The sequence below is a fragment of the Epinephelus lanceolatus genome, chromosome 3 (genome assembly GCF_041903045.1).
Source record: "Epinephelus lanceolatus isolate andai-2023 chromosome 3, ASM4190304v1, whole genome shotgun sequence".
Taxonomy (NCBI): domain Eukaryota; kingdom Metazoa; phylum Chordata; class Actinopteri; order Perciformes; family Serranidae; genus Epinephelus; species Epinephelus lanceolatus.
In genome coordinates this window covers 28,150,822-28,162,500 of record NC_135736.1, presented here as the reverse complement: position 1 = coordinate 28,162,500, position 11,679 = coordinate 28,150,822, and the positions used below count along the sequence as shown (strand labels likewise).

The 11,679-nt window shown below is 40.9% G+C and overlaps 1 protein-coding gene across 1 annotated transcript in view; it reads right to left on the bottom strand.

Annotated features, from left to right (window-relative positions):
• Positions 1-1,349: 1,349 nt before the first annotated feature.
• Positions 1,350-11,679, bottom strand: part of tbc1d9 (TBC1 domain family, member 9 (with GRAM domain)) — a 30,796-nt gene continuing 20,466 nt past the window's right edge. Inside the window, exons 10-21 of the mRNA XM_033624420.2 lie at positions 9,387-9,601; positions 9,170-9,287; positions 8,796-9,081; positions 8,553-8,682; positions 8,077-8,175; positions 7,813-7,881; positions 7,111-7,351; positions 6,896-6,961; positions 6,626-6,712; positions 4,692-4,760; positions 4,316-4,419; positions 1,350-2,868 (exon numbers count right to left, since the gene is read on the bottom strand). Coding sequence (XP_033480311.2) covers positions 2,059-2,868; positions 4,316-4,419; positions 4,692-4,760; positions 6,626-6,712; positions 6,896-6,961; positions 7,111-7,351; positions 7,813-7,881; positions 8,077-8,175; positions 8,553-8,682; positions 8,796-9,081; positions 9,170-9,287; positions 9,387-9,601 — 2,294 coding nt within the window. The 3' untranslated portion in view covers positions 1,350-2,058. The remainder of the gene's footprint in view (positions 2,869-4,315; positions 4,420-4,691; positions 4,761-6,625; positions 6,713-6,895; positions 6,962-7,110; positions 7,352-7,812; positions 7,882-8,076; positions 8,176-8,552; positions 8,683-8,795; positions 9,082-9,169; positions 9,288-9,386; positions 9,602-11,679) is intronic.

Genomic DNA, 11,679 nt, shown 5'->3' with positions numbered 1-11,679 from the left:
CTGCTTTAATACATAAATGGTTATGCTCTAGTGACATGTTACTCTGAGATGGGCCATATTGCTGAGTGCCTTTGTTTCCTTTCAAGGTTCAGTGTGTAGGATTTATGGGAATATTTCAACAGAAATGGAAATGAATATCCATAAGTATGAAAATAAGAATGGTTGTTTCGTTACCTTAGAACAAGCCTTTTAATGGCTGCATACAGAGTAGGTCCTCTTTACGTAGTCTACCATGTTGTTCTACAGTAGCCCAGAATGGACAAACCAAACAGTGGCTTTAGACAGGGCCATTCACATTTTGCGTTGGCCACCGCGGTTCTCCTACATGCTTGGCACACAGGAGAAGTTTCAGTTGATTGCAATCTGCAACCTCACCACTAGATGCCACTAAATCCTACACACTAGACCTTTAAGTATAGTTTGATGCCAATACTTTTGCACGTGTCCCTATACTTTTTGTACTGAAGTTAAATTCTAAATGGAATTCTAAATTTAAAAAGGACTATTTCTACACTGTGCTATTGCTAGTGTTACGATCTGAGTAGTTCTCCTACTGCTGTATACAAAATACACAATCTTTTGGAAACTGATCTTATGTTTTGTATATAAAATCTTAATCTGCAAATTAAAAACTAACTTTAGCTGTCAAATAAATGCAGTTGAGAAGAAGAGTATGTTTCCCTTCTCCTGAAATTTAGTGGAATATGAGTGAAAACTAACATGAAAATAAAAATAGTACAGTTCAAGTAGCTTCAAAATGTACTTAGTAACATTTTACTTTACTAGAGTCACACTAGTCAGTGGCAGTTATTTAAATAATGTGAAATATTTGTGAATAACAGCTTAAACTAATTCAAAAACAAAAAAATGGTAATACAATTTCTGCATCTGTGAATCATATTTCACAACTAAAATTGATGTCTTCAGTAAATGAATGAATGGTAGGATATAAGATCTAACACCAGATGGCAGCAACACTCAGTGTTTTATGTCACATGGTAGCACTCAGTCTGATGAAGTCAATAAAAAAGGCTTGAGGCGCTGTTCTGTGCAGCTTCGAATCAATCGTACTGTTACTTTAATTAGATGGAGTGATACACAATGCATCAGAATCCAGAGTAATAATACCTGGACATTTAAAATAATAATAAAAAAAAAATATTCACATAAAAAAACAGCAATGTAAAAATGTACAGAGCAAAAAGGTTAAAACATGTTAAGAAAAAAAGGCCATAATGTATTAGTGGATCACATTATGATGTAAACGTACAGAAAGTGCAGGTCCTTCATTCAACAGTAGTGTAATCATCGTTTCTTAGGACACGTTGATTCCTCAGCCATCAGGTGTGTTTTCTTTTGAGTCAAAAAAAAAAAGATTGAGATTACCAATAAATATCGGGGGAAACGGCAGTTATTGGGAACATTATTTTAGTGAGTGTAGGTCTAGGAAGTCGTAGGTGTGTGTCTATGTGTGGGTGTGTGTGGAAAGCCAAAGTGACACATAATAATATGTACATGAAAATTCATTCATCGTTGAATTTTCACAGCTTCGTTTTCTATCTGTATTGTCATTCGATGAAGAAATTAAAAACGTTTTGTGATTAACAGCAAATGGAATTGTAAAGTAAGGAAGCGATAGTTTGAGCTTGTATAATGTTAGGTGATCGTACGTAGACTATCGTTATCCCAATTTGGAACTGTGATGTTTCTGTGGACATTAACATCTACATCGCCTAAGAATACTAGAGATTACAATATTAATACCTATGCATATCTTTATAAAGTACAGCTACTACAGTACATGTACACACTGATTTCATCTGAGCAAACCTTAATATTAACGTCCAGTTCTCTCTCAGCTGGACAGAATCTGGTGATTGTTATAATAAAAGTCTTTCACATCTGGTAAAATTTGTCGCTAAGAGCAGTTTTTGGTCACATTCATTCAGCTATCATACACATACACTGACCTTCATTGTCCTCTAAAACTCAGCGAGACATTTATACACAATGAATGATGATCACATTTCCCTTTTAAAAAGTCTGTGTGTGAAATCTTTAGCCAGATAGCGAGATCTCATAGTCACTTGTCGACAGCGAGGGGCGCCCGACTTTCCGCACATTCTTGGCGTTAGTTATACGAGCAGCCACCTCCACTGGCTTCTCAAAATAATGCACCAGGGCCTGCTCAGTGAGCACAGAGGCCAGGAACTGCTCAAACGTGATGGCCCAGTCTTTATCAATGCTTGTGCTGTGAGGCAGCCCTCTGTCATGGGGTCCACCACCGTGGGGCTGGTTACCTCTTTCACCGCTGGGGCCGCTGTCGCTGCGCACCAGCACTGTGTCGTCTGCAATGTCCTCGCACTGCAGCTTCTCATCCAGCTCGTGGGAGCCTGCGCTGAGCACCGAGTAAGACGACATCGAAGTGTCATCTTTAGTTTCATCATCCGAGATAAGCATGGCGGACGACATGCCTGTGTCTTTGGGAGACGAGTCCTCCAGCTTGATGTCTTGCATAGGTGGCAGCTGCTCGCTCCCTTCGTCCCCTTTCCCCTCCTCACAAGGGCTTGGCTTGGTCTCCAGACCTGCAGAAGCAAAGCTGTCGCCCTGGCCCCGCTGCTGGAACACGCCATCAAGCACGGCCTCCTGGGTGGTTTTGGGATCTGTGGCATCTCTTGTACACAGGCTTGGCTCTGATTTACTCTCCATGTTGTGGTCCTTTCTGCCAGTGGAGGAGAAGAGCTTTCCCACCTCTCCCATCTCCAGCAGCAGACTGGTGACTGTCGCTGTGGCGTGATAGAGCTCCTGCTCTGCAACGTCCTCACTGAACATGCTGTAGAGGGTCTTGCAAAGCTCGATAAACTGGCTCTGGAAAAGAAACATAAGAGATCAGTTATACCCCAGTGTGACTTGTCTGTTTCTTATGCACAATTTTTGAAGTCAACTTGTGGCCTGCTGTTGCTGTAAAATCCATTTATCCATTTGTTTGCCTGTGGATTTATTTTTAGTGTAATACACTTTCTGTACTCTTGGTGGCAGTAATCAATTCTGAGACTGCATTTATACAGAAAGGGTAGTTGCAGTCAGGTGTGCGGCATGCCAGGGGGAAGCATACAGTTATTTGACCATGATAGTGACGTCTGCAGGTAACATGGCAGTACCTCAAAGTGTGGTTAGGCTACTATACTGTGGGATTGACGATGATCTACAGGGATGGAGAAAAGATATCTGCCCGAGGACATTCCGGTTTGTGCGTTACAGCTGATGCCTGCTGCACATTTCAATTAAGTTCCCCAACACTGCAGCACCAGTAACTTAATGGAAAGCCACTGTAGTTGCTATGTGACTATGGCGTGGGGGAAAGATAAGTTACAGTGCAGAGAACTGCTCGGAAAAAAACTGCAAATTAAGGTAGTTTTCTTTGTGACATAAACATGTCATAATGCTGAAGAGCTGCTGGGTGACTGGCTGTACATGTTTGACATCACAGCAGTTTAGGAATCAAATAAAAAACTGGTTTGCAGCCATCAAGAGGGCCCATGTAAACATCGTAGGGGGTGTCAGCCAAACAGGCCCTGGTCCCCCAAGTCAAATCACACTTATGTCTGCTCGACCAATTTCACAACCAGTGGGAATAATTAACGAATGTCCTACTAACAACTCATATAATAATGGTATAATAGTGACACTCTGAGCCTGTGTTTGGTCTTTTATTGGTGGTCATTAAAAGCTCAGCCTTGGCCAGTTTAAAGTAGCTGTACTTTAATTACTTCTTTAAGCTAGTGAGATGTAGTGGTATTACGTAAGACAACCTCAGGCATGATTAAAGGTTTTCTCTAATATCTTGGGCTTTAAAATAATTAAACACCATGTTGGCATCATCATTCTCCAATCAAAATAGATCTCAAGGCTGTGAAATTAAACAGAAAGGATGAAAAACCGATGCTCACTTAGGACTTTAGAGTCTAGAGACCAGAGACCTGACAGAGAATACACAACCCCTTTACCGCAAACAAAGCTGGCAGCGATCGTGTGATGTCACATTGACTACGCTAATAGCGATTTCCCTGAAGCATTCCTAAATGCTTAACCGGTTATATCAACAAGCACATGCACTTTGACTTGTCACATTACGGGCATGAGCCATATGGTTGCACTGTTGTGTGTGTGTGTGTGTGTGTGTGTGTGTTTTTGTCGACACTCCTTGTGATAATATGTTTTGTTGTTGAGGCAATTTTCCAAAATGACTTTGAATGATATGGTAATAAATGACTGCATCTTGATATAAAACCAAAGACAGAGGGTGAAGTCTTACCTGATTCAGCTTGGGGAGGTCTTTTGTGTTTTCTAGTTTAGGTTTTGTCTCCTGGTTCCACAGTTTCAGGTAATGGCGATATTCAGGAGTGTTCAGTTTCTTCACTGTAACATGTACACAACGTGTTACTAACATATCAGAGTATCTCAGGCACAAACTCCTATTTTAGTTTTAAAAAAGCATGAAGATGTAGCCAGTGTCTGACTTTATGACATAAGCATAGAGCTGATCGTAATTTTTCCCCTGGTACAGTAAACACAAATCTTCAATTAATGTGAGTATTTTGTTAAATAATTACAGCTTGCTGTTGCTACCATCTTGGATATATTCTGCATTTATATATATGTTGTTTCCAATAACTGACTATGCTGCTCACCTTTTTCAGTCTTAAATGTAACTCTGACGAATCCATCGTCCCGTTCACCTCTGCACTTTGAGTCGTGACCTGAGAAGAGAGGATCAAACATCATTTGTTAACTTAAAGTAGTCAAATTATCCATTACTCCAAATAATGCTGCAACAATTAGTCAACTGAAAGGAAGTTAAACTGACAACTACTTTGATAGTAGATTCATCATTTCAGTCAATTTTGAAACAAAAATGTCAACATTTGCCAGTTCCAGATTCTTAAATGTCAACATTTGCTGCTGCCTAGATACTTTATTCATCCCAAGGGAAATTCACATCTTCCAGCAGTATCCACAGATTTAAGATAAAAAGATCAGAAAAATAACACTTTAAAAAAGGCATGCAGTAAATACTGCTAATAAACAAATGTCTTAAAGAGCATGGTGTGCAGTGTGTGATAACGTAGAACACAGACTCTCCGGCTGGAGTTAAAGAGCCGCATGGCGTAGGGGAGGAACGACTTCCTCAGTCTGTCGGTGGAGCAGGACAGTGATAGTAGCCTGTCACTGAAACTGCTCATTTGCCTGTGGATGGTACTGTGCAGTGGATGCAGTGGATTGCCTATGATTGACAGGAGCCTGCTCAGTGCCCGTCTCTCTGCCATGGATGTCAGGCTGTCCAGCTCAGTGCCCACAACAGAGCCCGCTTTCCTCACTATCTAGTCGTGAGGCGTCCCTCTTCTTGATGCTGCCTCCACAGCACAGTTTTTTGCAGATGTTTTTTGCATGATGATACCTTGTGTGAATTATGGCCGCAACTTCCAACACTAGACCGGAACCAGTGTTGGATGTGATAAACTAACAGTATGCTAATTATAGTTTGTGGATCCACTGGGAGAGGAAATAAAACATGTGGAACACACCATCTGTTGAACCTCAGATGGGATAACCTGATCGTACCTCTAAGTTACAGCACTCTGCAGGGACATTTTAGAAAATGCTAATTTAACACTAGTTAAATAAATGTAACATAGAACAAAATACTGTAACAAAGCAGTATTTACTAAACTAAAGGTGAGTTACTTTGTAAAAGAACTGTTGTCAGTGGTTAGCCACCAAGATTAGCCACAGGACTAACCATAGATTGGAAGTTGCACCCATTATCACTTCTACAGTTGCAGGAATAACTTGGATATTTTATTTTCTTACTTCCACACTACATACTGCAGGTTCTTGATCATACAGTATATACACAGAGTCCTACTGTACTTCTCTACTCCCAGGACAGGGTGTAGTGTAAGAGTGTATCATCATCAGTGCCTTATAAAAATTTAATTATCCAAACAACAGCTTTCAGATGAACAAAGGTGTTTGAGGCAGTTTCTTTGTCTTCTGCATATTAAGCACAGGGTGCTCCTGCAGCCCTAAGCCTTACACACATAATGTAATTTGTGTACACATTTCAGTGCCTTTCAGCACACTGTCAGTGTGCACAATGCAGGCTGCATGCTCCGTCTGCGGTTTCAAGGTTAATACAACCACAATTTCCCCTGCAAATCACATGAGATGCTATAACCACAAAAACAGATTTCACTCGTGCAAATTGTCAAGAAAACAGGCCAACAAATGACTTAGGGGGAAATCTCTTTGACAAAATAAGTGATCATGTGTCATTGTGAGTTTTTTTGTTTTCATGTACTTTTGTTTGATTTATCTTTTTACTATACAATTTCTCTTTTTATCTGTCACCTCCTGGATGTCTTTTATCTTGAGTTACATGGTTCTCGGTGAGGTAAAGTGGTTATAAAATGTTATGTTGATAAGAGGGCTGAAAAAATTGGGACACCCTGTCAAAGTGTTGGGACATACAGTGCTCATGTTGATGTATGGTTATGTCATTGTGGTTAAGGAAAGGATGTAATGAAAGCAACACAAACTGGATGACAAAGTAAGTTGATCTTACCGATGGACGTTTCTGGAGTGATGTCTTCAAAGAAATACTGCGTGGCCTCAAAGGCAGAGTCAGGCTCTTCCTGTTCATGAGTGACTTCTGGGAAAACACAATTTCAGAAAATTAAATGGGCTTGTGACAAAATTCTGTCAACCCTTCTCTGTCATTATATGACACCTCTTTTCTGTGTAGCTAATAATCCTGCTCCACTGACAAAAAATATTTTCTGTAGTTTCCTAAAGTCGACTTTCTGAGATCACTGAACTGAACTGATGCACTCACCAGGTATGACGTGCATCTTGTAGAGGAGCTTCAGCTTCTCAGTGAGGTCCCCGTGATAGAGGACGCCTAAAACACACCAACAAGCTTCAGATTACGGACACGTCTGAACTGCTTCAATCATTACAGCATCAATTTGTCAGCTGAGCAGCTATGATACAAACTATTACTACCTAAGAATATTTACAAGGACACATGCCCAATCATACTGTACTTACCAAGGCCATTAATAAACTCCCGAAAATTGATGAGAGCGTCTCCATTTTGGTCGAGGAGACGGAAGAAGCGCAAAGTCAGGGGGTCTGAGTGGGATCCGTTGGCCCAAGGGAACAGAAGATTGAACAGGCCTTTGAACTGCTCCACGTCAATGCGGTACTGCTCCAGGTAGGGCAGGCTGGGGTCGTGACGCTCTGTGGGGTTGCTGCTGCCGCCCCAGTAGCAGCTGGTCAGGTGCTCAGCCTGAGGAGAGGAGTGAGGACTGTGGTATCATATGCAAATCAATCCCATTTAAATATAAACTTAAAAAAAACCACAAGCATACATAAATAGGTGGATTTTAAAGATAAATGTCATGAAACAATAAATTTTAGCATAGTTTCATTGTCAGGTTTGTGAAACACACTTTGACGGCATGTTTGGAAGCATTTCACTCTTAAAGTGATAAGATGTTACTTCAGGGACCTCCATCTGAAAAGATTTTGGGCTTTTACACATGATTAAGACCAGGACTCTGGACCCCTGGTTTGGAACCACTGTTGTCAAGGAAGATAGCTAGAGTGCTAATGTAAGGATTCACAGGCTATGATTTATTTTCTCTGTAAAGATTAAAAGAGGGTTGGATTTCCTGCCTATATCTCACCTTTAGTGTGGCGGCAGAAGGTGCAGAGTCCCACAACATGAATATGTAAGATGCAACTCACCTTGAAGAGAACATAGAGCTCCTCCAACTCGTCAATACTGAAGGCAGTCTCTGTTACAATAGTCCTGACCTGAAACACAACATAATTACATTAAGTAAAAATAGAACATAGGGAATATTGTTAAGCATGAAGAGAGAGCATCTACCAGTGACTAGAATACAAGACTAAGACTTTAAATTGGCGAGTCGCCTGATTACTATTCTGCTGTCTGCACAACAGGGTTGAGCGAGAACATTGTCGTAAATAGAGTCGGTGTGTCCTTACCACGTTGCGTTTAGTTGTATCTTCAATGGTCTGGATGACCCTCAGTCTCTGTTTGAAACGCATCTGTTCGATCACATCTGCACGGATTGAACCGAATTTCTGACACAAAAGGAGAAGAACAAAGAGAGAGGAAAATGGGTCAATCCAGCTGTGATGTTATGCAAAGTCTGTTATCACAGTGGAAACAACCAGGACAGCTGGAGACAGCTGTGAGATTGTGAGGAGACAGCTGGGCTTTTCAGCGAGATACATTTAAAGTAAATTAAATTTCAGTTCAAATCATATAAACTAAAAACATACTGCATTTTATTGAAAGGGGTAACATTCCAGCTTTCTTGAGGAAGGAGATGAATGACTCAATTTGATTAGGAAGCACTTAAAACACAGCAGATTTGTGCTTTTCCCCCGCATGCCTCAACACCAAACACAGAGGAGGACACAGTTTTACACACACACGCACACATTAGGTTAAATACCTCGTAGGAGCTGCGGACCAGCTTGAAGATGTCGACCTCTGGATGGGGTTCTCCGTTGTCTGTCAGTAAGGAGTGCAGGTGGGGGATGGGAGGGAGGGTGCTGTCCTTATTGGTCACACTGTCCAAATATCTTCAACACACAAATGATGTAGGGTAATATTTGTGTTTCCACAGTGACTCCTCCTGAGGCATTAATGAAAGACACCCTAAATATCCAGAATCTGGACATTTCGTCTGTTTTACCTGCCCAGTACGGTCATGGCCTCTCCGTCATCCTTGCAGCCCAGCAGCTGGTGGATGTTAGCATGCAGCACGGATAGTGCCAGCTGAAAGATGACCTTGATGCCGTCGTAGAAGAAGCAGTCCACCACCACCACTGCACTCTCGAACGGCATGACAGACAGGAAGAGGGTGAGGAACCAGGAGAGCGAGATAGTGGAGATGACACCGAGGTCCTGCATGCAGTCGTACAGCTGAGGAACGTACTCGCGGGCCAGCTCTTCGAACACCCCCTGATCCACCAGGGCACCTGGGGAAGACGCGGTAAAAAGAAGAGGACGTTAAACTCATATGTATTTTTCAATCAAACACCCTAATAGACAGAAGCACGTACTGACCTACGACCCTAGTGTTGTAGTAGTCAGGCAGCATCCTCTCACAGAGCGCCACGAGCAGCCAAAAAGCCTCCTCTTCTTTGGCGTAGAGCAGCAGCACAGATGTCACAATATTCATAGCCTTCGGTGTTGAGGGAGAGAAGAATAAAAATTCAAGTAGTGTCAAGGACTGCAGGGTTTCTGTCAGTCTGTGTCAAAATCAAAACAAGGCTGTGTGTACCTGACAGTATCCGATGTTGGGGTTTCTGAACGCGTAGGCTGTGAGGACCCTGCGGAGGGCAGCGATGCCCATCTCATTCTGAAAGGCCGGGTGCTCGGGGAGAGAGCGGTGCAGGTCCCTCTCGATCTCCTCTGTTGCCAGGTTGTATTTGCCCATCGACTTCTCCACCAGGTCTTCGTAGTAGCCGGGGTGGGTGGCCATCTCGTTGATCGCTCCTGTGGAAAACACAAGATCACCTGTTATCTATCTGCGTACTTTTATGTTTTTTAAATCAGTAACATCTGGACATCTATTGTTGCCTTTTTGTATGTGCTATCTGTCCGATATTGTCTACATGTATTTACCACCATTAGGTAAACAAAGGAGAGAAAACAGTCTGTGTGATGGGGTTGATTTCATCCAAAGCTGTCATTAAATATTTAAACCTATAATATCAAATCAGCTTTATTGAAGGGGGAATTTAAGTGTCACACCAGCAGAAGGACACAAAGATATGCAAAGATAAGCAACTTTTGCACAAGTAATAAAACAATAAAACATCATACACTCATTAATATATAAAGGATTGTGCTGGTGATGTTAAAAAAACTCAATTTATAAAGACATCTCACCAAAAAAAGAAACAACTGCTGTAACTATTTCTGATAACGTCTACACATGGTAAGTAAAGTAGATCTGCTTATACAGTTTGGAGAACTGCATAACCCATCATGTTAAACACCAAACCTTGAACTGATCTTTATCGGAGTTTCAGTCATGTTACATCATTTCATTATGTATTCCAGCATCTTATCAATGTGCACATCACACTCTTATACCCTGCACACTGTCTGCAGCCTGACAGCTACAAGGAGAAACAGTCGACTCCTCTGGCTCCCTCAAAAGTTGCTTTGCAGTTCTTGTTGTCACATCAAGGTTGTCTTGATTTGGCATCTTCTTCTGCTGCTTTCAGACACCTTTGACATGTATTTAAACCTTTAAACCCTGAGCTAATTGGTGTGATTTCTTTCAAAGACATTGAAAAAAGGCAATGAGCAACTTGGTAAGAAATGTCACACAAAAATAAAATAAAAATAAAAGACAAAAAGAATAAAAATTGTACAACTATACTTATAATTAAAAGTATTACATTTTAAAATTATGCAACAAGGAAACTTCCCTTCGTTTGTTTTAACTTTCTTTCTTATTTATTTTTTACTAATTTTCTTATTTTTAATTTTACTAATTTCTTGCTAATTTAGGGGGTTGTTTCTTCTTCCATTGCTCATTGCCCTCTTCCCATGTTTCTTAAAGAAATCAAGCCATTTTGCTCAGGTTTCAAACAGAGCATCCTCTGATTTATAGAAAGGATTGAAACCATAAAGTTTGAATTTTTAAAAATAAAAATGCAGTAATGTTAAAAAATGCAAAACGACTGAGGGAAAATATAAAGTACATGACCTGTAACACTAACGGTACTGGTATTTCAGACCTGTTAGCTGGTTAACTGTACTTAAGTTATGTGAATAACTTTGCAGTAAAACCTGGAGGAACTTTTTCCCATCAGTCCATGCTCCAGGTTCTCTCAGCACAGTTATCCACCTAGTTAACGTGCTTTTTATATCTCACCAAACTGGCTTTTACACCCTCTGTTCTAAAACAAGACATGAATTAGGTCAACACCTGAAAGTTTTAAATAAACACAGTAAATATTTTTCTTCAGGACTTCAGCGTGGGTAAAACTCATTTCAGAAGGAGCAGGTAAAGGTTACTAAAGGTGAAAACAATGCAGCTATGACAACAGCATAGCAAGCCATAAGTGGGTCACTGGGGAAAGAGGGAGGAGCTGTTTGTAACCTGCTCTGCTCAGGTGAGGATGGGCACAAGCTGCTGCATGACTGTGAGTGTACACAGGAAAGACTGGAGCTGGTGCATACCTGAATGTGGAGCGTGTTTTTAAAGTATGACAGTCACGAGCTACTGGTGCTCTGTCGAGTCTGCAGGCAATGGAAAGTTTTCTTACAGCTGATGTTTAGAGGCTAGGTTTAAAACTGTGTTCAAGCACCCACGGATGTTTATTTACTTCATGCAAATCTCCAAACCAGATTTACTCAAACAACTGAATACAACATTTTAAATCAACTAATTTAAAGTGCCTCTAGTCAACAGATACTAATGATCTGAACACATTTTCAGTTGTAGCCCTAGTTGGTTTCTACAGTAACTTTGTGCATATACATGCTGTATATTATAACAGTTTTTAGCAGTTCAGTATGAAAACAGAATTGCAAATATACTGCTGCATGTTTATCTT